Genomic DNA, 24,006 nt, shown 5'->3' with positions numbered 1-24,006 from the left:
ATTTTCTGCGGGTCTAGGAAGTCGGCATCACTAATTGGGTGGGGAAAAGTGGTAGGCAAATGAAGTGGCACCTGAAGGGTATAATTTAGTCGGGGAACCTTCTTGAGAAATGGGGCTAATAAATAAGTAAGAGTTTTTAGTTTTTTTTTATGAGAAAATCACACCCAAATGACATGCGAGCACGGAATTAGAGTTAAATATTTGATAGTTATGATAGTTGCTAATAACGTTGCAGTAATATTTTCGGTACTTTCAAGTCCATCAAAATCCGCATGATATTTTATTTCGCTTGCTTTTCATAAGCTCATAACTTTGTTGGTTTATTTTGGTTTTCTGTTTACAATTTTTTATCGTTATTAGCTAATTTTAGCCAAGTCAAAATGGCGAGCTGCGCTAACGACTGAAAACCTTTGTTGTTCATTTTTGTGTGGCTATTATTTATGAGCTTTTCGAGTTTTGTTTTGATTTTATTTTGCACATAGACACACTCAAACATCAACTTGTATCCAGTTATTAGGCACTGGCGCATTGTATTTCTGAGATACTCGCATGTATCCGTCCGATACCTGCATTGAATTCGCTTTTTTCATTCATTTTTCTCGTTTTTAGTTTGTGTTTTATGTGTGTGTTTATTTTTGTGTAGTTCGTTTGCAGTTTTTGTTTTTATTTTTTTCTATATTCACTTTACACAATTCCCAGGCCTAAGACGGTGCCAGTTCGCCGCTGGTACCTCGTAGCACCCGGCTTCGCCGTTCCCCGTGATCTCCGCGATCAAAGTCGCAGTAGTTCCAGCCGGAGACGGAGCCGAAATCCGAAGCCGGGTGCCAATTTGCGAGTCGGGCTAAGCGCATCTACCTTTTTCCCACTTGACTCGGATTCACTATGGGTGTTTATGGTTGGGGAAAAACCCAGATCGTAAAACTTTAGAGCTCGATACCTGGATCGAATATCACAGATATAGTTTTCTATATCTCTGTCTGATTCTCGTTTACTTTGAGGGGAATTCATATTCGCTACTATATTCTTAGCTATTAAAATAAATGAAAAATCGGTGACTTTCTTATTGTCGAGATTTCTAATAATTCTAATCTAAGAATGTGCTCTAGTATTGATGGTTTTGACTTAGAGCGATAATTGAATATATATTTTTCTTGATAAGTAAAATGTTTAAGTGTGATGCCCTGCAAATAACCTTATATTAACTAAGAAGTATATAGAAAAATAAATTTATTTTATATTACGATCTCCACTTATACTTGAACTACTTGGAATATTCAAATCGTTGAGGTTTTCTTATATTCCAATCGATTAATTATTAATTCATTAGTTTCAGTAGAATATCAGAAGAAATATCGAAGCAACTGCTTGGAAATTCCTAGCTGATTAGAATGCACGTTAGTCAAGCATTTCAACAACTTGCTGTAAAAGTATCTGGATTATTGTAATCCAACCGTCACTCACCTATTTCACCGCCCCAAACCACATTTTCAATTGGCTCGCACAATCAGTGATGCAATGTGAAATGAGTTTGGTTGTTCATTGTGCTATGCAAATTATACAAACTAAATAGTACAATAATTAATAATATGGCAGCCAGCTGAGAAAGAAATGGTAAATAAAAGGCATGGGATTAGCGGTGGGATGATCCCAATTAGAAAGAGGGATGCTGTGCCCCATCTCTCATCTTTCGTGTTGCATAAACATAAACAAAGAAAGCCACTTCGTTTTATTGACTAATCACTTGAGTTTGACCAACCTGAAGTGTGGCTTTTGTTTCGTAGGTTGCCCGTTGGTTCGTTGGCTTGTGACATTTTAATCATAAACCCTGGGAATTATGCAATTAACGAAGAGAGTCGAAAGACAGATCTTCAGCTTACATAATACCCGAGGCGGGTCCAATGTTGGGTCACCGAAAATAGATAATAAACGAGCATCTAGCATGATACAAGTCCGTGGAGGAGGGAAAAATCAAAACAAAATCGAGCGACTCGAAAAAAGCGAAGAAAACTGGTTTCTGGCCAACATGGCGTATGAGCAATACGCGACTCAGAACACTGGTTCGATAGTCAGCACAGCCAGCATCTTATCAAGTTTCTTATTATTATTAATATTAAAAGCAATTCCCAGAATTTTTCAAAATAATGGAAGTAATCTAAGCAAACAGCAGGCGGCGCAGCTGTTCGGTGGCAATCAAGATGAGTATGTAGTCGCCAGCAAATACATTCTGCATCTGTGTTGGGGCAAGTGCAACGCTTTGGCCAGCTACAATCACAATGGAAAAATTACAAAAAGTACAGAAATACTGAAATATAGAAATACTACAGAAACCTAGTGTTTTTTTTTCGTAAGCAACTCGAAGTGGTGGTGCAACAACAAACGAGCTGCAGCCAACCACTTTTGAGTCGGGAGCAAGTTATACGAGGTCTACTCTGGTTGTTAATTTATGTATGTATGTATGCGATTGTGTTGGCGGAGTTGTGCGAGTACCTTTAATTTTTAGTGTGTCGCGAGAGCTTTTTTCATATGTACATATGTATACCCTACATATCGGCGCGGCATATCGCTGGCTTCGCATTTGGCTCACCTAAATGGTTCTGCTTCTAAACCGCATTAGCTGCTTCTAATTGATGGAATGCGTTGCGAATCGTTTGGCTAGAAAAGTGGCCAGCCAACAAAAGGCCCTATAAATAGTGTGTGTGTACACAAGCAATTATATCATTTGATATGATTTTATTTTTAAATTCAATTTAATTCGCATTCGGCTAATTGCTCAGCGTCAACGCACAATCACGTGTGTAGCTCAATTGTAGGGTCCAAAGCAGCCGAAAGCTTTTTCTATGCCTAAGCTCGGCTTGAATACAAACAGTAATCACTCGACTAAATGGATTTCGTACTTTTTCAAATTGAATGAAAGGCAATGTGTTATTTATATAAAATATATATACTTTTATATATAATATTTTGTGTATATACTAATAGTTATATATTTTACCTTAGTAATAAACAATAACTTGAGTGCCTACTGTATCCCATGGATAAAGTGTCAGTGTGTGAGTAAGCCAGCCAGGCCGCTTGAGTGTGTTATTGTTGATCTTTTTTGTTGTGTTTTTAAGCTTAACTTTTGTTTTTCGTTCGTTTTTTTAGCTTCGTGCCGATCGTGCAGCTGTCTCTGTCTACTTCAGCTTACTCGTGTGTGTGTGTGTGAGTGACCGCTCTGCCGCAGTCGGCGTCGCAGTCGCCGAGTGAAAAAAGTTTTAAATCTGGTAGACAAATCTGAAACGAAACGCGTTTGTGGCTTCAGACGGCGAGTGGCAGTCGTACAACAAAGACGTAGTAATCCAAAGTTTCCAGAGGCCCAAAGTCTCCCTGCTGAAAAGTTGGTCAGGCAACTTTTTTAAAAATCCAACAAGACCGCTGAATAATAAATCGTACAACGAAATTCCTCTTACTTTTTGTCGAATTTTTGGAAAATCCTCTACGTAAGTGAAGGATACTAATGCCAGACGCTGCGAATTAAAACTGTAGCAAGTGAAAAGTGATAAAAGAAAGTGTAGAAAATTGTGTCTTCCCAACTACAATACGAACTGTTATTGCCCACAATTATTAATTATCCTTGCTTGGATTTTACATGGCAGGACTTCGAGTAGCCGAGAGTTAACCGATTGTTCCCCATATTTTGTAGTGCTATAGATGACCGAGAAGGATACCGTCTCGATGGCTACCGTGCAAATGAAGCCCGACTATGCGGCTAGCGAGGTCTACAGCACCGCCAGCGAACCGCCACCGGTGAGTACAGTGAAGCCTCGACCTCCCTTTGGGTGTGACAAGTGGCAAAACTAATGACGACAGCCAGATACATACGATTTGCGCTAATGATGGTTTTGCACCGAAAAAATAAATGCAATGTAGAGAGATTAGTGAGATTAATCGATTAGTATTTCTGCGTAGAATGTACTTGTTTATTAAGCTAATTTAAATGATCATTTAATTTTTTGATCAACATCTAGTGTGCGCTGAACTGAGCTTTTCAGTTCAACTGACCCCTTGAGCGTTGATTGGTCGGTTGGCGGCCAAGTGGGTTAGAAAATGCCAGGGTCACCCTTTGACTTATTGCATCCGCCGACGGACCACAGAGCGTATGCGCAATGCGGACCTTTTCTGCAAGTAGCTGCAAACGTGAGCTGCATTTTCACCAAATCAGCCTGCACTGCATGCTGCATAAGCAATTTGCAAATGCCCCGCCATTAATGTGCAATTTCAAAAATTATTACTGTCTGACAGTCGAGAGGGAATCGCATGCAACGTGATCGGCTTCGACAATTGTCTGCGGCTTGACATTTCCCTGAAATAGTCCACAGCAACGTTCGTATCTGCAAGATACAAGATACACCCGTACCTACCTGCATACATACTTCTTTCTCGGCAAGGTGTGAATGGATCTCTGTATCCGATATGGTTGGACAAATAGAAATCCGCCGCAATCCGAATCGCGAAGAGCTCTAATGCCACAGTCACGACACGCTAATAACGCAAAGCCAAAACAAATACCATATCTATATAGCCTGCGCCACCGCCGAGTACTTTGACTTGTTCAACTTGTTTTCCCAACCATTCCATACACCATATTTATAAGCATACGTATATAAAAATATAACTATTAGATCCCAGGGCGCAGTGGTGTTGTTGTGTGGGCTGAATTGAAATACAAATTTGCATAAATTGCACCGTACATTTTGCATTTGGCATTCAACAGTCAGCATCCGCATCAGCCATAAATGATTTGTGCGGTTCCATTCACGCGAGGGTTTTCCCCTCCCATCATTATTATCGCCTTGCAAGCGGTACAGTGAAAGCAAAAAGTTATCTAACAGGCTCGATTCCAGTGCACACTACCACTGACCCAATGCAAAAAAGCGGCAAACCTGATTGGCTGACGTACAAGTATTCGATTTAAAAGATATAGACACCAGTTAGTGGAAATAAAAAACAGCTAAAAGATACTCCGTTTATGGAAAATGAAAATAATGTATTTGTATAATTACCTGTTTTTGTTGAATTTTTAATCGCTTAATGGCTGCAGACCAAGCCATTAGGAAAACCATTAGGGATAATTCCCAGTGCTGTTGAAATCTGTAAAGTAATTATCATTAATATGTACTGAATGCAAAAAGTGAACTAGAATTATCTTTATTATGTTCTATTAATGGACAGTGAGCATAACAACCATAACTTTCAATGACTTGATACCGTTTATAGAGGCAATAGCATAACCTTTCCCATTACAGAGTCCATCAATCAATGAGTTACTTAATACGTCAATAGCTCTGTCTTAGCCTTCACAATCGACCCTTGGCCAAGAGCTTTCCCTGTTGTGCAGTATTTGTTTACCTTTGGGCCAAATGTGTTAGGTTTTCACCTCAAGTATTATTAAGCGACCCCACACACAACTGCAGTACAATCTCATTAACTTTTTGTCTTTTCTTGTTTTTATGTACATTTCCCTTGCAATGTGTGTGCGTTTGTGTGTGCACAACACTTGAAACAAAAACCACAAAAATCGTTTTTCTTTGGTTTGGCTGAAAAATGTGAATGCAAAAAACCGAAACCCAAACCATTCCCGAAACCGTGATTGACAATATGAAATTTTCTCTATTCCCCCGCACTCGCCACCACACAAAAAACGAACCAAACACTCAAAACCAACCACAGATGGGATTTTTTAACTTTAATCATCAGGTTTGTCGCTCAAGTCTTTTGTCTGCACGAAAATCTTCACAAAAAAGTTAAAAACACAAAACGCAAAAAAATTAAAACCTCATCAAGTAGAGTAGAGTAGAGTAAAATAGAGTGCCAGGCGAGCCATTCACTTCCACTTCACTTTGCCTGGTGTTGATGATGATGATGATCACTCACTCACTCACAATTCACTTTCGCAACTGCATTTTGGGGCCACGCCAGCCACGCACGTAGAGGTGTTAACAAAAAACATTGCACATTTCGAAAAAAAGATATAGATATAACCGAGAAAAAGCCGCCTCACCTGACTGCACCCACACCTGAGACTCGGCGTCTTCACTGTCTTTTCTCTTGGGCTTGCCACTTCCTCAATTTTGCGGAGGGTTTCCTGTTGCGCAACCAAAATCATCAAATGCGGAATTCGTTTGGCTGGCCTAACTTTTTTGTGGATACTCCCTATGCGGCGGCTTTTTGCATCCACTTGTAAATTTTTGCACCTTAAGCGGCAAGCATTTGTTGTGCACATTGGTCACGGCTTCCCACTGCTGGCAAGGCAAATATTTGCGATGATCTAAGGCGCAGTTTCTTCTCGATTAAAGTACTTGCCAAAAACTTAAATGCCTTTAGCAATCACTTATTGTTCATTACCTTGGGTCTCATCTTTTTAGCTGACTGTTCGGCTCTTTAATGATTAATGCCGAGCCACCTCTGTCACCTGGAAGCAGCACTTAAGAGCCCATTGATAATACAATATTAATGAAATTGCATGCCCCATCCTAAAACAGTCGCAACTGAAGTAACCCCTATACATTTTATGTAAATAAGTTATTATCACTCACAAAAAATCATTATGCACCCAGCACTTCTTTGAAATTCTCCCAAAACTTCAACGTTTTGAAGCGAAAAACGCGCTTGACCATGCTGAGGTGTATTTTGTGGAGTAAGGTCGTCGCTTTTACCTGACCCCCAACAAAAAAAACCGAAACACAGAGAGGTCATAGGCAAATGAGCACGTAGAAATATTGAATTGCAAACACAAATAAAAACTAAATATTTATGTTTATTGACAAAGCCGCAAAGCTAATGTTATTTTCTGTACCATTCTAGGCCTACAAGCGCCAGGCGAATTCGGTGAAGATCGCCAAGATCACCGCCTTCACCATCATCGTGTCAGCCTTCATCCTGGGATCCTTCATCCTGGCCTCCTCCTATCTGCAGGCCAAGGCCTCCTGCGATCAGGTCCAGGCCCTCGACTCGGTGCTGGAGAAGGAGCTAATGCTCGAGACTCTGCAGCAGGTGGGCAAGGTGAGTCCGCGATATATGTATTCCAACCGATATGCCAATCCGTACAATCCGTTGTGCTTCAATGGTCCGTTGCCATGGCAGATTAGTATCGTGCTCTATGGGGCTCTGAATTTGAGAAATTATAGAGTTGGCTAATAATGGCTCGCATCGTTCGACTGCACACGCTACGGACTGAAGTCGGACTCCCGAAAAAAAAACTTCGAATATTAAGCAAAATTAAATATAATTACCGGAAAACGTAGCTATAATCTGTGGTAGCCGAAAAATGTTCCCCCTTCGTGTGGACCTGCTGTAATTTCCCTCAAAATGTTGTTGACTGCACGCGCTATTAGTTCCATGGGAGCGCAGACTTTCGACAGGCACTGTATATCACGAAATGTGATATTCACATGTTAGATATATTAGCTAAAATCGTAATAAGATCATTGGGTAGAAATTTAATTTGAAGCCAAAAGGAAACAGCTGAATGTGTATTAACTGTAAAGTAAATAAATCAGTTGCTATATATTCATATAATTATAAAACCAATCACAAGATAGACATGTCTGAGTGGAAAGTAAATTACTTTTGTCTGTAAATCACTATCACTTTGGAAATTTATTGGGAAATATCGATTTGCAGTAAATCTAAACGTTTCCTAGTCATTATACTTATACAAAAATCTTGCCACATAACTGCCAATTCAATCAAAAGTGATTGAATAAGCACCTAGCTCCAAAGCAATTTCGCATACTCACATGTACATAACAGCAAAAAACAAAAAAAAAGTTCAATTGTATGCTTCCTTGAGAAATTTCACGCATGTAACCATAATCAAATGACAGTTATGAAAAAAAGTAACAACTTTATAGTTAGGACTATGGATATAAAATAGCTGATTGATGATTGGATGAGTGGGCAAGGCGCGTAATTCAAAGTTAATGACTGGCGGTCCAATCATTTGCATTCGTGTCATCAATATTCAATTAGCCGATATGGAAAGTGCAAAATGAAACAAATTATGCACATAGCATACATATACATATAGTGCTCTGATCAGGTTATTCAACCCGCTGTGCAGATGGCTTATGTAAACGAATGAGCGAACAAACGAATCCAGCGAATGCAACGATAAATTCAATCAAGCGAAATTCCCATAATTTGACGCTTAAGTGGACACCAAAATGGTGGAGTTCGCATTTGGAGCTCGCAGCCCGGAGCTTGCGACATAATAACCAGAGAGCAAACAATTGCGAATCAAATGCCAGACGAAGTGAAAGCAGCATTCGGTAGTAACAAAACATGTTGCAAGCCACATACAAAAAGATACAACAAAAATCCACTGAAGCGGGCGTGGGCGCAGCAATTGTTGCTGCTGCGGCTGTTGCTGCTGCTGCTGCTGCTGCTGTTGCTGCTGGGGCATCCAAAATGCCAGAGATCATCAGCTGAAAGAGCAGCTGGCAGTAGAGATGGTCGGAAAATCGTGAAAGTGATTTTTACTCCATGCAATGAATGCAATTGTTATGTGATCAACCAAAAAGAGGCAAACCCTCTGAAAACTACGCCTTTTTATAAAGCCTCATTACTGCAGCATATGATCCCAATTAATTTGATTGTGCGGCAAGTTAATGGATAAGAGTGAAAGCTGCCAATAACGGCCATCGTAATGAACCATTGTTTAAAGTGCTCTGTAATTGAAAATCGAATTCAAATTTACTTTATTAGAGACTCAAGGCTAACGACATCGATAAGCAAATGATTTTAAATATTAGCCTAATAACAATTTCAATAATTACGAAACAGTAACTAAAAAATAGCTGTAGATTGATTTTAAGTGTAGGTAATAAGCGATGAATCTAATCAGTCGTTAGACAAATGAATCTTTTGCATTAAAGAGGTTTGGTTTTTTTAAGTATCACTTTGGCTCCTTAAGAGTTCGAAATGATGTCAATGCACTTGCAGCCTAAAAGCCTCTCCCTCTTAATGGTTATTTCCCAGAATCCAAATGAAGTTAATAAATCCTCCGCCTCTCAAATGCGATTTCATACACCTTCGTTTCCAACGTTGATATCTCCGGCTGATGAAGATCTTCTCACGTGGCCATCGCTTGCAACAGCCGTTCCATAATGCAATTTTGCTGTCATTTCAGTGTTTTCTGCTGTATTTGTCTTCTTTTGCCGGCTGGCGCCGCTTGGTACCGACCGAAAGCCAAAAAAATAAAAATAAGCAACCGAACAACCTTTCGGGCAAACATCCCAAGCATCCAGCAAAAAGCCATCAGCAGACCAAAGACCAAAGACCGGGCTTCCATTGTGGTTTTGGCCATTGCCGTTGACTGTTTGCCATTTAAGGCGAGTTGCGCGCTTGAGTCTTTCGTTTTTCTCCGCTTGCCTCTCGCACTTTGTTTCTGCTCTTGTGTGTGTGTGATTTTTTTTGGGGACAAAGCAAATGCTTTTTGGCCTGACGATTATGTAATGTACCGACATACTGGCAGACAGGCAGCCAGCATATAGGTAACTGTTATTTATCTGCTGTTGTGCAAAATCGCTTGGCACTTGGACAACCAAGCGACGGGCAGAAGAAAAACTTATTATGCTGGCTAAGCGCAAATGGATTTTTTTTATGGATGATTTCCCTAAAGAAATTGCCATGAGCCGCCTCTAGAATGACAATTGCAGCCGGCGGCGACTGACGCACGTCACTCACTCGGGCTATAAATAAAAGTTTTGCAAATTAAATGCCTACCGTCCGACTTCGGAGGGCTGTCAGTCATTTTAATTGCACGGAGCATTCAATTTGTAATCATTTAATTGTCATCTTAATGCGACGCGATTCCCCACATGTCCCGCCCAATAAGCAAAGGCAAATTAGAAGCAGACAAATGTTCTCTTTGTATTATAATAGATCTTATCTCCAGACGCGACTGGCCTTGAAATTCAACTACGAATGCGAAAAACAAACAATCAAATCGAGCGAACTTGTTTGCTGAACTGGTTGGGCTTGGTTTCGATTTCAGCTCGTATTTTTTTATTTTCCACCCAATTTGCTGTTTTTCTCTTACACATATGATTTTAAAGTGAAATTTACGGATTGTGTGTCACCTGGCCTGGGAGCACATGACTCAAGATTGACTCACTTTTGGTCCATTTTGCATACGGACTGGTTTTTGTTGACGATCTGCGGCTTTTCTGAGAAATGGAAATTTTATAAAATTCAAAGATAGGAAAGTTTTTGTCAAGAAATGAATTCCAGGCATTCCCAGATCGGTTCCATCTCTAAAAAGTGCAGACTTCCTGCTTAACTAATGATTAGAGCATCTTCAAAACCAAATATATATCTCAATCATTTAGAGGAAATGCGAAGAGAACTCGACTCAGTTCAATGTCAACCTCTTTTGTCAAGTACACTGGGTGACCTGCAAAATAAGCCATCCATCCATCCGAACCGGATATATGTATAAAACATTATCCACATCACCTCCATCCCGCTTTGAGTCCGCCCAACTCCCCCTCGTTCGTGGCTGGCCATTAATGAGAGAGTCATATAATTTAAATTTATTTTTCGTTTGTTTACTTCTGTGCCCATTGTGGCCGGGCATGAATTCTGCTTAGCCACGATCCACTCGGCCGCAAAACGCAGATATAGCCATTTGTTTGGCTGTGTGCGATCGTGCGATTATGTAATTTCGTGGCTGGTTCGCTGTTTTGTTTGGACTTCTCGAGCCGCGGCTACAACGAGCATTTTACTCCGATGGCATTTTACTTTTGGTTTCGGTCGTATGTAGGTTGGGGTCACATCTCCGCCGGGCAATTGACTGCGATGACTGCCACCGGGGGTCTCTGCCCCTCATTGTTTCGCGCACGAAGAGCTGGCAAGAAACTTGGCTCAAAAAAAGAGAAAAAAAATACAAACTAGTCAAGAAAATAACGAAAAGCAACTGCAAAGCAGACACTCAGTTTCAGTTGAGGGCCCAAAGAAAACAACTTTGTCAATTTTACGACAAAACGTTGGAAAATTGGGGGAAACAAAATCACGCAACATGATCTAAGACCGAAAATTGGGGTCGGTTAAATATGTTTGGTTAGGGGGGAATGACGTAAACAAATAACAATATATAATATACTTTACAATATTACCAGATAGGTAAACCATGTATTTTCTTATTTTCAGGAACTTCCCCGTGCTGAACCCCTGCTGGGAGGAGCTGCTGGATCTGCCGATGACTCCGAGCTGCAGAGCCTGGAGCCGGAAAGTCGCAAGACTGAAGCCACCCAGGATGTCGAGGAGCACCCCGACAAGGACAACTCCTACTCCGACAGCGATGAAACCGATGAGCTGCAGAAGTTCCCCGGCAAGATGCCACTCGAGCTGGACTTGAGTGACCTGGCTGCCGCCATTCTGCGCAACAACAAGAAGTAAGCATCGAAAAGATTGTAAAATAGTTCAACTAAAAATATAAAACTTCTATTGCAAATACCATTAATTTCTAATGCCAATCCTTATCCCTATCAAATTTCTTATTCCCGACAGATCCCGCATGAACTGTGTGGTGGAGCGCAAGCACGCCGAGGAGATTGTCGACTCGCCCTCGAAGACGGTGGCCCTGCCCTTCGGAGTCAACCTGACCACGGATCCCAAGAAGGCACGCATCACCGGCGAGCGGATCTCGATCTTCTGCGACGGCGGCGACGACAAGGACAAGGAGGAGAAGGAGGCCAAGCGCCAGCGGGAGCAGGAGGAGGAGGACTCCGACGAGGATGCCGAGCCGCTGAGGCCCATGTTCATTCCCTTCCAGCGAGTGCCCATTCCCTTCGGTCGCATTCCCGACCAGATGCCGCTGACCCATATGCCCCAGAGGATGATGCCGCCAGCCATGCAGATGCAACAGCAATTGCCCCAGCAGCAACAGCAGGGACCCATCATCATCCGGCAGCTGCCACCTCCGTTCCAGCACCTGCCCATGCGTCCTCCCATGCCACCACAGGTGATGCAGGCTCCTCGCATGGAGTCCTCCGAGGAGATGCAGATGCCCAAGGTCCAGACCGTGCGCATTCACATGCAGCAGATCCCCTTCCGTGAGATCCATGTGGCCGACGATGTGCCCGTCCAGATTCCCGCCCAGCAGCAGCGTCAGGAGATGCAGCAACGCCAGGAGATGCAGCAGCGTCAGGAGATGCAGCAGCGTCATGAGATGCAGCAGCGCCAGGAGATGCAGCAGCGTCATGAGATGCAGCAGCGCCAGGAGCAGCGTGAGATCCCCCAGATTCAGATCCAGCCCATGCCCTTCGGAATGGCCCTGCAGCGCGTTGGCATCACCGCCGAGGATCTGAGGAACATCCAGCGCATGGCTGAGGATCGCATCACCGACGAGCTGCGTCGTCTGGCCGCCGAGGAGGGTGCGGAATCCAGCGAGGGTAGCGACGAAGACGTCTCCAGCTCCGCCGAGCAGGCCACCACCGAGGCCCAGACCACGGTGCCCCAGCAGCAGCAGCAGCAGACCGTCCAGCCCGAGCAGCAGCAGCCGGAGGAACAGCACCAGGAAGTCAGCCAGGAGCGACAGGAGCAGCAGCAGCAGCAGGTGCCCCAGATGCGCATCCAGCGTTTGATCCTGCAGCCCCTGCCTGAGCAGCCCCGTGACACCATGACCCCGCCGATGCCCGACCAGCCACAGCAACTGCCCTTTGGTCGCATGGTCTACGGACGCAGTCTGGCCCAGCCCGTCCGCATCCCGGTGCCCATGATGCAGGCCATGGAGGGAGGAGCTGCTGCCCCCGAAGAGTCCCAGCGACCTCACTGTGAGTAGATCTTTACACTTTTATTAACATGGGGATGGGATCTGAGGATCATGAGGATGGGATGGTGTATTTTATATTTAGAATATCTAGAAATCAGCATTTCTAAATAAAAATAATTTGCACTTGCAGTCGTCCAGCCTCGTTCCGTTTAAGTAACAAGAAGACCACGCCTGTGATTGCTGCTGTGCGAATCGAATCTCGACGAGGGTGTAGACCGCGAGGAACTATGAGAAGGAGTCATCATGTACCCAACTAAACCCGAAGAATCTAAGATTGTAACCGAATCGTCTCGATTTGTTTTGTAATTAAAGCAGCTTAAAAAGAAAAAGTAAAAACCAAAACTAATCAACAAGTTTTAAACATGCCTTTCTACCATATTTGGCCTTCTTCAAAAAACGTATTCTCTATATATCATTTTTGTATATTTTATATTAATGCGTGTATAACATTCCAACCAACAACAACAACAACTAGAACACGGAACACAATCGCCTGTGAAAAAGAAAATTGTGAAAGTTTTCCAAGTATTTTTCTTTCAGTTTTTTGAATTGTCTACAGTTTTGTTTTTCACAAATACACACAAATAAATCCGATGGAAATTTTTGTACATAAATTATTATCGTATTTTTAATTAATTAATTGTCTTGTGTAGTTGTTAGTAAATTAAGAACGAAGATGAAGCTGATCTGATCTTGATATAATCAAATTCCAAAACCAACGACAGCGAAGAGAAATTTGTACATTATATATGAACATATATACTATATACACTCACATTTTGAAGCGAATAAAATTGTGGATAATTGGAAATCAAATAAAATGAGTACTTAATTTGGCTGTGGGATATTGGAATAAATACATATATATATATATGTAAATTCCAGGAGAATAGGTTCTATTTGAATATTAAAAAATCCGATTTCGAAGTAACAGTTCCCGCAACTATACAAATATTTAAACAAGCTATTGCAGAAGTTTACCATTATTTAAATTTTATTTCATTATATCTACCACACTTTCCGTTTTTGGATACCGCTCAAATCATACAAATTCGCAAAAATCGAACAATATTATTTGTATAAGTTATAATCGCCCGCCTCTTACTCATTTTTACATATTTGTGCTTGTCTCTCGTTTACAGTTTATGTATATAATGTATATTTTTTCGATCGGTGTAAGTTATATGCTTGTTTGTATATACAGGTTTTGCACGTGCACACGACAGGGTAATTACAACCGATGTCAGCAGCTTCCATTGGCTCAGCAACTCAGCAAGGATGCGCAGTGAATGTGTGGTTTGCCTTAGTTTTCTTTACAATTACGTTTTGTATAATGTATTTATATATATATAACATATATGACTAATCGTAAGTTGCATTGACAAGTGGGGTGGATAGGGGTTATTTTTGATTTTAAGGGTAGGGCTTTTGGGTGGGGTGATGTACAATACGTTTATGTAGCGCTTTCTTCATATAAACTAAATTCGTCTAAGCTTTAAAAACAAAACAAAAAACGCTTGAATACAATTACATTTCATAACCAAGAGAATTATGAAGGTAACATATAGGGGCTGGAAATAATGCAATGGGTATACTAGACACACAATCTTTGTTCCTGGTCGGACTCACTCATCACTTGTATCACTGATCACTTGATTTCACCGACTTAGTCAAGCTATCCCTAATCCCTTATCTCCGCCTGCTCCTCAGACTTCTCCGATCTTCTAGGATGTAAAGCTGTAACAACGCGAACGTAATTCCGTAAAAAGGTAGTTATTATTAGCACTTTATCTTCGTTGACTATGACTACGGGGGGTTCCTTTGCTTGGGAGTGAAAGATAAGCGGCCCTGCTGACCCTCTAGCCATTCTCACATAGATGGCCCTCGCAGTTTCCCCAAAATATGCAGTTCCCGACGCCGCTGTAGCATATCAGGGATACGGCTGTGAGGAATACGAGGCTGCAGATGGTGCAGGGCTTTCGCTCCAGGAAGAATCCGACCAGGTAGAGGACTATGAACATCACGTGCGTTTCCATCAGGGCCGGATTCGTGGGTTTCGGTATCAGTAGTACGGGCAGCAGGCATTGTAGGCAATACATTCTGTGTGCGGTTGGGTGGGTGGGTGTGTTGTTCTTGCTGTTTCTGCTTGGGATCTATTTGCGTGTGCGTTGACGTGGTCTTCCGCGCGGCCTGCAAGTGTCCCAGGATGCCCCCGGGGGGTCGAGGTTAGTCTTAATTGTTCTATAATTACTATCATTCGTAGTCCTGGGCAAAGACCACAAACGTCACCAGAACGCGGATCTGTTGTCCCAGCTCTGGGACGGGTCGTTGCTCTGCGGGATTACCTCCGATTGGGCCTCCTGGCGCTGACCTCTCGGTTTTTGGGTCGTTTAGGTTCTCGTTTGTTGTGCGTCGTTTTAAATCATCACATATTTACCAAAATTTACTTGTCTGGGCCTATCGGGCCCTATCGATAAGCCTTTGTGGCTCTGAGGGGCAGAGTGACCATTTGCCCGATACCAATATGTTGGAACTGGTGGTTCCGCGGAACCACAAACTACCGCCTAAATTTGAATTCTAATTTCTTTCTTTAAAAAATAATTATACATTTTCAGAAATTGTTTATTAAACAAATGCAAACAAAAGTAGTTGAAATAAAATTAATTTTGAAAAAACAAAACAGAACAACTGACTTTCTATGTATACATATAACTGTACTTTCTCTTTTCTTTTTCATCGGAAGTCTTTTTTTTTGTGCACATTAGCTCGCATCGATATGCAATTTACATCTAAACATAATACATGCAATAATATTTATGTACACATAAATGAACCGACGTATGGCAGCGGTTGATACATACAAATTAATTTAATTATGCATTCCAGTACAGGGTGTTATCATAGATCGAAGGATCTGTAGCCAGTGGTACCAGGAATATCCATCCAACAAATCCAGCTAAGTAGAGAACAATGGCCACAACTCGTCGCCAGAGATCCTGCTGCCACAGATCCTGCAGATCCGGCAGACCCATGTGGTTGCAAAACGCGTGCACCAAGATGGGAGCCACCACGTGGCCTGTACGGGCAAATAGAAAGGCGGAATAGAAGCCAAACAGCGTGGTGTAGATGAACTGGAACAGTCCAATCAATAGGGCACTGCTCAAATTCACGCCCAAGCTCAGGCGTTCGGCTATGTGATGCAAGTGGGCCACTCCGAAGAAAAGCGGCGTTATGAAAACGGCGACTGGGGGCGAAAAGCTCTGCAGGATCAGGGGCATCATGCAGGCTCGGAAGACGAACTCCTCGCTCAGCGGTGCCATCACATGGTTGCGCACCCAGATGATGCTCCCAAATGATCCCTTCCAGTAGTCCAGATCTGCAATTCAAATCAAGCAGTAAGAAGCGGCTGAAAGGCAGAGGTGTATTCATCAGTACCAAAGTAGGAGCGCACAGACTCGTTCTGCATGTTGACAAAGATGGGTCCCAGGAAGAGCAGCACCGTCAGGGCGTATGGTATCACAACAGCCTGCCACAATCCCTCCAAGCGCAGACCGAGCAGCTTGGGAAACGGTACCCGGCTGAGCAGCTCCGGCGATGAGAAGAAGTAGACGAAGAACGGGGCTGCCAGCATCACCATGGACACACTGGCGAATCTTCTCTTAACCGTGGTTGGATGATCCCGGTTGTGTTTGGTGCTCCAAATGTAGAGGCTACCAACGTACAGAACAGCCAGCACGAAGCAACAGGTCACCGAAGTGGCCACCGGGATCTGGGGCAATGATTCGTGGACTACATTTTCTTGCATGGTGACTTCGGATACCGTCTCACTCAGGTTTTTCATTCAATTTGTGCTATTCGTCATTCTTCGCTGACCATTAGCCGAAGAAAAAAGTACACAATAACAGCTGATTTTCAGCTGACTGCAGAAGTACGACCGTTGCTTTGTGTGAACTAGTTCAAGATGGCAATGAAACTTGGTATATTTGTATCACCGTGGGATGTAGTCGTGCTTCTTGGTCACATTGTGCAGTGATAAGCATCGTGGAACGGCGGCGATTTTCGGTTGTGTTTTTAAACTAAATTTGCCGACAAAGTTACAAAGTTACGAAAATAAATTTATACCAAGTTAGCCAAGGTATTCAGTTACCACCGCAGAGCAGCCGAGATGTCGTTCCTACTGAGAGCAGTCACCACAGCCCGTCACATCGTTCATAAGGTTTCCTCGCACTCACATTCCTCTCTATATGTCCCAACTCTTGAAAAAGAGAAGTTGAAGTGACCTTTGTCTTGGCTTTGTTTATCTTTCGATGCTAGGTTCCCGTGCGCAACCTGAATCTGCTGGAGTTCCAGAGCAAGGATCTCCTCCAGAAGTATGGAGTGGCCATCCAGCAATTCAAGGTCTTGGATAACTCCAAGGCAGATGCCGAGGTCGTCAAGACTTTTGGTAAGTGGAGGACGTGACCATGCCGGTGTTTATGTAATCCCTGGGCTAATTGATGTTAAATGCTCCATTTCTGTGTTTCAGAGTGCCCGGAATATGTGGTGAAGGCGCAAATTCTCGCCGGTGGGCGTGGCAAGGGAACTTTCGACAACGGATTCAAAGGCGGCGTCCATATCACCACCAAGTAATATAGATTAGGCCTATTCCGGCTATTCACATTCAAATTTTATCTAAAAAAATTAATATTAGAGTCTTTTCTATTTATGTTCTACAAAATCATTTGTATATACGATTAATCTTATCATTCTGCCCATATTGAAAATGATAAAAGTTTGTGAAAGCCAGAGTGTACCTTAAAAACACAAGTGATAAGACCAGCTTATACTAATAATTTATTATCATTTCGGCAGCAAGAGCGAGGTGCTCTCGCTTACCCAGCAGATGATTGGAAACCGACTGATAACAAAACAAACGCCCAAATCGGGAATTCTGGTCAACAAGGTCATGGTGGCACGCAGTATCAACATTACCCGCGAGACCTATCTCTGCATCTTGCTGGACCGCGAGCACAATGGGCCCGTGTTGATTGCCTCGCCTGCCGGTGGCATGGATATCGAGGCGGTGGCCGAGGAAACGCCTGAGAAAATTAAGACTGTTCCGCTAGACATTGACAAGCCCATTCCGGAGTCGACGCTCTTGGAGGTGGCCAAGTTCTTGGAGTTCAAGGGAGACTCTGTGAAGCGTTGTGCCGAGGAAATTCAGAAACTCTATACTCTCTTCAAAGCTGTGGATGCCGTGCAGATCGAGATCAACCCGCTGGCGGAGACGGATAAGGGAGAAGTCATCTCCGTTGATGCCAAGCTAAACTTTGACGATAATGCCCAGTTCCGTCAGAAGGATATTTTCTCCATGGACGTAACCGAGGAGGAATCCGATCCCCGGGAAGTGGAGGCGGCCAAGTACAATCTGAACTACGTCGCCATGGATGGCAACATTGGCTGCTTGGTAAATGGTGCTGGCCTGGCCATGGCCACCATGGACATCATCAAACTGAATGGAGGCGAGCCCGCTAACTTCCTCGACGTCGGCGGTGGCGTCAAGGAGGATCAGGTGGCCAAAGCCTTCGAGATCCTCACAGCTGACCCTAAAGTCAAGGGAATCCTGGTCAATGTCTTTGGCGGGATTGTCAATTGTGCCACCATTGCCAATGGCATTGTGGCTGCTTCCAAGAAGCTGCAACTGAATGTTCCACTGGTCGTGCGACTGGAGGGCACCAATGTGAATCAGGCTCGCGAGATCCTGAAGAATTCGGGCCTGCTCATTCAGACTGCCAGTGACTTGGATGATGCCGCCCACAAGGCTGTGGCTGCCCTTAATTAGGGGAATGATTGAGGAGAGCATGTCTTCCAGAACGAAACGACGCTCATTAGCATTTACAACGGTTGGGCCTTTTAAATATAAGTTTTTATCGACAATATAACCAAAATATGTTATATTCTATTAAAAAAAATTTATTTGATTTTAGAAGTATGTTAAACATCTGAAAAAAATTAACTAAAGTTAAAAAACATTTATTTCTTAATTTAAAAAATTAACAATTTAAATTATTTTTTTTTGGTATTTATTGGCGCCGTTTCATTTGGTATTTGTTTTGTGGCCCCATGGTTTTTTGCTGTGTTACCAGGGCGGTCACACTGCAGTCCACACCCAAACAGCAAACCAAACAAACATTTCCCCAGGAAACCAGCGAAATTCCAATAGAATTTCCCACTCAAAGGATGCAAAAACCATCCCACTTCGCACGCGAGGATTCCCAGGAGCACCTGCCCACCAGCCACACCCAAAACAGCCACACCGTGAACATGAAGAGGCGCACACTATCCGGAAGTTGTGGCGTTGGCGTCTTCGTGTTCGCCTTTGCCTTCATCGTGATTGCATTTGCAACGCCCAGTTGGTTGGTCAGTGATTACCGCATCACGGGCGCCAAGCTGGATCGCCTGGGACTGTGGGTGCACTGCTTCCGATCGCTGCCGGACGTGAACGACGACAGCCAGCGGAGGTTCTTCGTGGGCTGCCGTTGGGTGTATGACCCATTTACCACGGGCTACGATGAGATCCGTGGATTCCTATTGCCCGCCTTCATGATAGCCACTCAGTTCTTCTACACTTTGGCCTTCATCGGGATGTTGGTGTCTGCCATCGGAGTACTGGTCTTCATCCTGTGCGCTGGTCCGGATCAAAAGCACTTTATTACGCTCATTAAATCGTTGGGATATGTGCTTCTCGGTGCTGGAGTAAGTGCGGCCATTGCAGTGATCGTATTCGCTGGATTTGGCAACCGGAATGGCTGGATGCCGGAGCATGCGAACAATTGGTTTGGCTGGTCCTTTATCCTGGCATGTGTGGGTACTGTGTTAACCCTGGTGGCGTCTACTTTGTTCCTCAGTGAAGCCCACGTGCAGCACAAGAAGAGAATTCAGTTCAAGGAATCTCAGACGCGATTTGAGCTGGTGCGCGGATAGTCGACGGTAAGTACTTGACTATATCCAAGTCAAGGTCGGTCGCTTAACCTTCTTGCATTGTCTCTTTTTAGCCGTGGCATCTGGCACACTTGCACCAAGGAAAACACAAGCCAACCAAGAGGAAAACAAAACAAAAACATTCCGTCCCCTCAAAGAATTCTCACCCTAAACATTACAGTCGAACTTCTCTAAGGCGAAACATTCTAACTTACAGTTTCTGATAGTGCACGTTTTTAATGTTTGGTTTTTTATTTAATTTATTGGCATCCATGTGCATAGGCATTTGTTAAAGTGTTCATGTCGGTAACATTCGTTTTATGTTGGTTTAAATGGTTTAAAGAATTCTCCAACCGCTGAAAATAAGCAAGAAACTAAAAAGTTATATTTTAAAATTTTTAACGACCAAATTTATTTTGGATAAAAAATATTTTTCGCCATATATTCATCGCTTCTCACTAACATACATAAACAAATTAATTTTAGTTCAGAGAAGTTCGACTGTACTCGTAGTTTTTAATTTAAAAAGTTTATGCAATTGACGGCCGCACCGAGTCACAAGCTTTCAGTTTTTGGTACTTATAATCATCCATCCAATCGACCAGATCAGTTCCAAGAGAAGACTGAATGTTTTTCCGAATGAAAACCTGAACCAAGCACATCAAACGAAGACGCTCAAACATATGACTCATGTTCATGTAGAGTATTCTACAGTATTTGCATATCAATTTTCGCTCAATTAACGCCCAGACACAACAGCATCCCCCTCCGCAACTGTACGTTTTTTGTTTTAGAAGAAGTCGCAGGCTAGTCGGAACTAGCATCGAAATATTACACTCGTGCCTTAATTAGATAGAACTATTATGGTGTAGTTCGTAGTGCCTGAAAACAAATTGTTGTTATAAACATACCTGAAACGACTGACCTGCGACTAACCATAGAGATCATTGAATTGCATAAACTTCAGCTAAGCTAGTGCCTTAATTAAGTGACCCAGAGCAAGGTAAGCGAAACTCCGCCCATTAGTTTTAAGAACAAAACATTCCCTTTTGAACTCGAATATTCCGCACAAGTTACCTTCTTTTAAAGGTAACAATTAGGTCTGTATTAATAATCCGTCCATTGCACTTGTACTTGTATTTGTAGCATGTTCTTAACCGAGAATTTAGCAATGTATTAAAGCAATACATACGTCTTTTACCCTCCCATATACAATAATATGTGTAACATTTTTATGTACAAATGACTTTTAGCTAAAGCGAAGAATAATAAAGTTTTTATTGTATACAACAGCTGAATGCATCTTTAGAGCGGGTTCAAGGCAGCTGGGCTCCAAAATGAGATCCGAAACAATGAATCTCCTCGCCAGTCAGCTTGGTGCATTCGAGTTAGTTTTCCCATGGCGTTTGCATTTTGGGAAACCCGAACAAACTTTTCGCTGTCAGCTTTTGTTGCCGTTGAGGCAACTGGTCGGATATGCATCAGTTTGTTTGCAGTAACAACTGATATGCCAACCGATTGTGGGCTGCACCATGTGTCAACCCGGCGATTTCGAAGCTGCCTTTTTGTGTCGGGTTATTTGTTAATGATTGATGAAATAAGGTTATCTTAACGCATATCATTGGACTTTATAATGCGTACAAATTGTAATAGTTCATCATATTTCGTGGTGACCTTTGATACCATAGTCTATTTAGAATAGCATATGCACATATGAGGTTTTGATTGAATTATATTCAACTTTATATCTTTGACAAGGCTACTTTCAAGTCTTAAGTTTTTCGAAATACTTGATTAATGGTTCATGGAGTAAAATATTTAATGTGCGAAGCTTCGGCCTTTCGAACGTTCCAAAAACCCACAAAACTATTAGACCATTTTGTCAGCAATCGACACAAGCACTTAAAAAGTCTTTTAAATGGTAACCATAACAAATTGAAATATATTAATTTGCCTGGCTTATAAAGGCATAATTAGCAAGGCAGGTGGTGAAAAATATTGATCTTAAAAAAACCCCACCCACGATCTTAAAACCCGACTTGGCAATGACATTCAGGGAAGGTAAGAGACAGAAAGAAAAATGTATCTTTTAAGCGATTGTGAGGACTTGCTGAAGCGTGAAATCTGTTCGAAGATAGTTCGGATTGATGGATGGATTGGCGCGCACATTCGCTACAGATCTGATTAGCGAATAATCCAAGTCACTTCAAACCGGATGCTTGGATGCTCGGATGCCTCATGACTGACTCGCTTGGAATAGCCTTGGTCGAGGAAACTGCACTGAAATATGTGCTAAACGCAAATTTATTTACGGATTTTATTATGGCCACCAAATCGAGAGTGCGGAGGCTTGGCATTCACTTTTTGGTGACCTCACTCACCGTTAGATTGACAAACAAATCGGCTTACTGCACTCGTTACACGGAACGGATTAAGAACTTCGGCTTAAACCAACTGACTGTGTGAGAATTGTCGAGTTTTTGCCGCACGGATTTCTCGATCACGGCTCTTCTGCCTCGCGTTTTGAATTTGATTGACGGACAGCTTCGAAATCCCCTGTTGGGAGCAGTTTTCTGATTACAAGTGATTTAGAGACAGACTAATTATAAATGTTCATGGGAATTTGGCGTGGACAAAAAGCGCTAATTATACGAACTGCGGCTTAACTAATTTATACACGAATGCTCATATCTACGGATAACTTAAAACCAATATATATTAATTCAATACATTTTATTGGAAAAAATAGGAATTTAACTAAAGGAGAATAAATTGATGCTTAATTGGTTTTAAGAGGTTTCAAGATTTTCCATTTGCATAAAATGCTGCCATCACAGCGTACAGTGGAACACGATGAGAAGAACCAGAATCTGAAGACGAGGCTTCATTAACAAAGGCAACATACCTGTTCTTAGGCGATGGCCAAAGATTAATTGCCATCGCTTTGGCCACAAAGAAACATTTTGCATAATATTTTCAATCAAATCGAGCGTCAATGAACGCTTATAAACATTGAAATTAAAAGTTATCGGCTGTATTTCGTCTTTTTTTGCGGGAAGATTAGAAAACATAAAATTGAAACTGAGAGTTGGGGTCCGCGATTACGCAAAGGTCTCAAAAATAAACTGTTTATAATCAATAAGCATAAGCGAAGCCATTAGATTGATTACTATTTGCCACACGCAAACTTTCCTCAAAACCACTCTTTTTTCGAAGTTGGAGTGCGGCTGCTGGTCATCAATAAATATTGATTGAGACGTGAAGGTCGGGCTTGGTTTGGTCTGGGCTCATTAAAAGTTTATGGACTTGTCGATTTTATTTTATAATCGAAATAGAACAACTTTATGCCACTTTACACAAAATGGTCTGAAGCGTTTAGAACGGCTTCTGCTGGATTAACCTTTCCAGCCGAATGGAATTAATCAATTTTAAGAGCTTTCCTTTATTGGTACTCTGATCGCAAATGCGGCTGTTTGAAATGCTCAGGATTTTGATAGATTTTCTTTTTTGGCCTGTGACTTCTGCTGACGTGGCTAATTAATGGGGAATTTATTTGAATTCCTGTTTCGGTTATCCTAAACGAGATTAACATGCTTATAAAAGTTTCATAAGAGATGTGCGAAAAAAGCAAGTTTGCATCATGAATATGCAATCGAGAAGTTGGAACATTTCTTTATAGAGTTGAATGAATCTGATTGTCTGGTTTATATAAAAAGAGGTTCTTTGAAGCGAAACGAAAGCGGAAAGATAAAATGAAATAACTTGTATTTTTTTATATGATTATACAGGCAACGATGATGTTTGACTTGAAAAAAGCCCCACACTTTAAGGTTGATTTATATGTTGCTAGGGATATTTATAGAATTCATTAATGTTCAATGAAAGTTCTTGCCGAAGTGAAGGTAAAAGTCTTTCCATAGAAATTTCAAATACGCTGATTTCTTTTCGTTCCTTCGCTGCTGCATACTTTCGTTGAAAGTGAAAGCATTTCTAAGCAGATTAGCATTTGTGAAAAATTTATTTGCCATTTCGCCACTCACGTGTGGGAAGTTTCATTCTCCCCTTTTCAGGTCAACTGCCATTCCAAAAACAAGACATTAGCATCTCATAGACCACCCGCTAAGCTAACCATCTAAATTTTCGCCTCATAAGTGACACCACCTCTATAGATTAAGTATACGCGGCGTGTGTCAGACAGTTCCTTGAACTTCACATAGTCACCCAGAATAGAC

General features: G+C 42.2%; 5 protein-coding genes across 7 annotated transcripts; 3 read left to right on the top strand and 2 right to left on the bottom strand.

Annotated features, from left to right (window-relative positions):
• The first annotated feature begins 3,275 nt into the window (after positions 1 to 3,275).
• On the top strand, positions 3,276 to 13,428 carry LOC117139510 (probable E3 ubiquitin-protein ligase bre1). 3 transcript variants are annotated; one of them, XM_033301867.1, is made up of 7 exons: positions 3,276 to 3,479; positions 3,683 to 3,786; positions 5,710 to 5,736; positions 6,844 to 7,041; positions 11,191 to 11,435; positions 11,551 to 12,815; positions 12,945 to 13,428. In XM_033301867.1, the coding sequence occupies exons 2-7, from the start codon at positions 3,691 to 3,693 to the stop codon at positions 12,965 to 12,967; spliced, it is 1,854 nt and encodes a 617-aa protein (XP_033157758.1). In that variant the 5' UTR covers positions 3,276 to 3,479; positions 3,683 to 3,690; the 3' UTR covers positions 12,968 to 13,428. The 3 variants fall into 3 exon arrangements, with proteins under 3 accessions (XP_033157758.1, XP_033157759.1, XP_033157757.1); XM_033301868.1 differs by lacking the exon at positions 5,710 to 5,736; XM_033301866.1 differs by lacking the exons at positions 3,276 to 3,479; positions 3,683 to 3,786 and having other exon boundaries at positions 5,575 to 5,736.
• Positions 13,429 to 13,918: 490 nt separating this feature from the next.
• On the bottom strand, positions 13,919 to 15,301 carry LOC117139509 (bladder cancer-associated protein). The gene is made up of 2 exons (XM_033301865.1): positions 15,160 to 15,301; positions 13,919 to 15,004 (listed from the first exon to the last, which is right to left on the bottom strand). The coding sequence occupies exon 2, from the start codon at positions 14,911 to 14,913 to the stop codon at positions 14,674 to 14,676; it is 240 nt and encodes a 79-aa protein (XP_033157756.1). The 5' UTR covers positions 14,914 to 15,004; positions 15,160 to 15,301; the 3' UTR covers positions 13,919 to 14,673.
• Positions 15,302 to 15,503: 202 nt separating this feature from the next.
• On the bottom strand, positions 15,504 to 16,723 carry LOC117139816 (CAAX prenyl protease 2). The gene is made up of 2 exons (XM_033302447.1): positions 16,250 to 16,723; positions 15,504 to 16,190 (listed from the first exon to the last, which is right to left on the bottom strand). Exons 1-2 carry the CDS (start codon positions 16,653 to 16,655, stop codon positions 15,688 to 15,690), a joined length of 909 nt encoding a protein of 302 aa, XP_033158338.1. The 5' UTR covers positions 16,656 to 16,723; the 3' UTR covers positions 15,504 to 15,687.
• A 114-nt stretch (positions 16,724 to 16,837) lies between these two features.
• Positions 16,838 to 18,757, top strand: LOC117139815 (succinate--CoA ligase [GDP-forming] subunit beta, mitochondrial). The gene is made up of 4 exons (XM_033302446.1): positions 16,838 to 17,030; positions 17,129 to 17,258; positions 17,340 to 17,439; positions 17,666 to 18,757. Exons 1-4 carry the CDS (start codon positions 16,980 to 16,982, stop codon positions 18,633 to 18,635), a joined length of 1,251 nt encoding a protein of 416 aa, XP_033158337.1. The 5' UTR covers positions 16,838 to 16,979; the 3' UTR covers positions 18,636 to 18,757.
• A 180-nt stretch (positions 18,758 to 18,937) lies between these two features.
• Positions 18,938 to 20,733, top strand: LOC117139817. Its single transcript, XM_033302448.1, has 2 exons — positions 18,938 to 19,783; positions 19,849 to 20,733. Exon 1 carries the CDS (start codon positions 19,034 to 19,036, stop codon positions 19,775 to 19,777), a length of 744 nt encoding a protein of 247 aa, XP_033158339.1. The 5' UTR covers positions 18,938 to 19,033; the 3' UTR covers positions 19,778 to 19,783; positions 19,849 to 20,733.
• Positions 20,734 to 24,006: the final 3,273 nt, after the last annotated feature.

The sequence above is a fragment of the Drosophila mauritiana genome, chromosome 3L (genome assembly GCF_004382145.1).
Source record: "Drosophila mauritiana strain mau12 chromosome 3L, ASM438214v1, whole genome shotgun sequence".
NCBI classification, from domain to species: Eukaryota; Metazoa; Arthropoda; class Insecta; order Diptera; family Drosophilidae; genus Drosophila; species Drosophila mauritiana.
This window is presented reverse-complemented; position numbering and strand designations above follow the sequence as displayed.

Excerpts from the sequence above, each read along its gene's own strand:
- LOC117139509 (XM_033301865.1), bottom strand. The coding sequence starts at position 14,913 with ATGTATTGCCTACAATGCCTGCTGCCCGTACTACTGATACCGAAACCC.
- LOC117139817 (XM_033302448.1), top strand. The coding sequence starts at position 19,034 with ATGCAAAAACCATCCCACTTCGCACGCGAGGATTCCCAGGAGCACCTG.
- LOC117139510 (XM_033301866.1), top strand. The coding sequence starts at position 5,590 with ATGCAAAAAACCGAAACCCAAACCATTCCCGAAACCGTGATTGACAAT. Across the intron at positions 5,737-6,843 it reads TTTTTAACTTTAATCATCAG|GCCTACAAGCGCCAGGCGAA; the intron begins GTTTGTCGCTCA and ends GTACCATTCTAG. Across the intron at positions 12,816-12,944 it reads AGAGTCCCAGCGACCTCACT|TCGTCCAGCCTCGTTCCGTT; the intron begins GTGAGTAGATCT and ends TTGCACTTGCAG.
- LOC117139815 (XM_033302446.1), top strand. The coding sequence starts at position 16,980 with ATGTCGTTCCTACTGAGAGCAGTCACCACAGCCCGTCACATCGTTCAT. Across the intron at positions 17,031-17,128 it reads CCCGTCACATCGTTCATAAG|GTTCCCGTGCGCAACCTGAA; the intron begins GTTTCCTCGCAC and ends TTTCGATGCTAG. Across the intron at positions 17,440-17,665 it reads GGCGTCCATATCACCACCAA|CAAGAGCGAGGTGCTCTCGC; the intron begins GTAATATAGATT and ends TCATTTCGGCAG.
- LOC117139816 (XM_033302447.1), bottom strand. The coding sequence starts at position 16,655 with ATGAAAAACCTGAGTGAGACGGTATCCGAAGTCACCATGCAAGAAAAT. Across the intron at positions 16,191-16,249 it reads GTCTGTGCGCTCCTACTTTG|ATCTGGACTACTGGAAGGGA; the intron begins GTACTGATGAAT and ends TTTGAATTGCAG.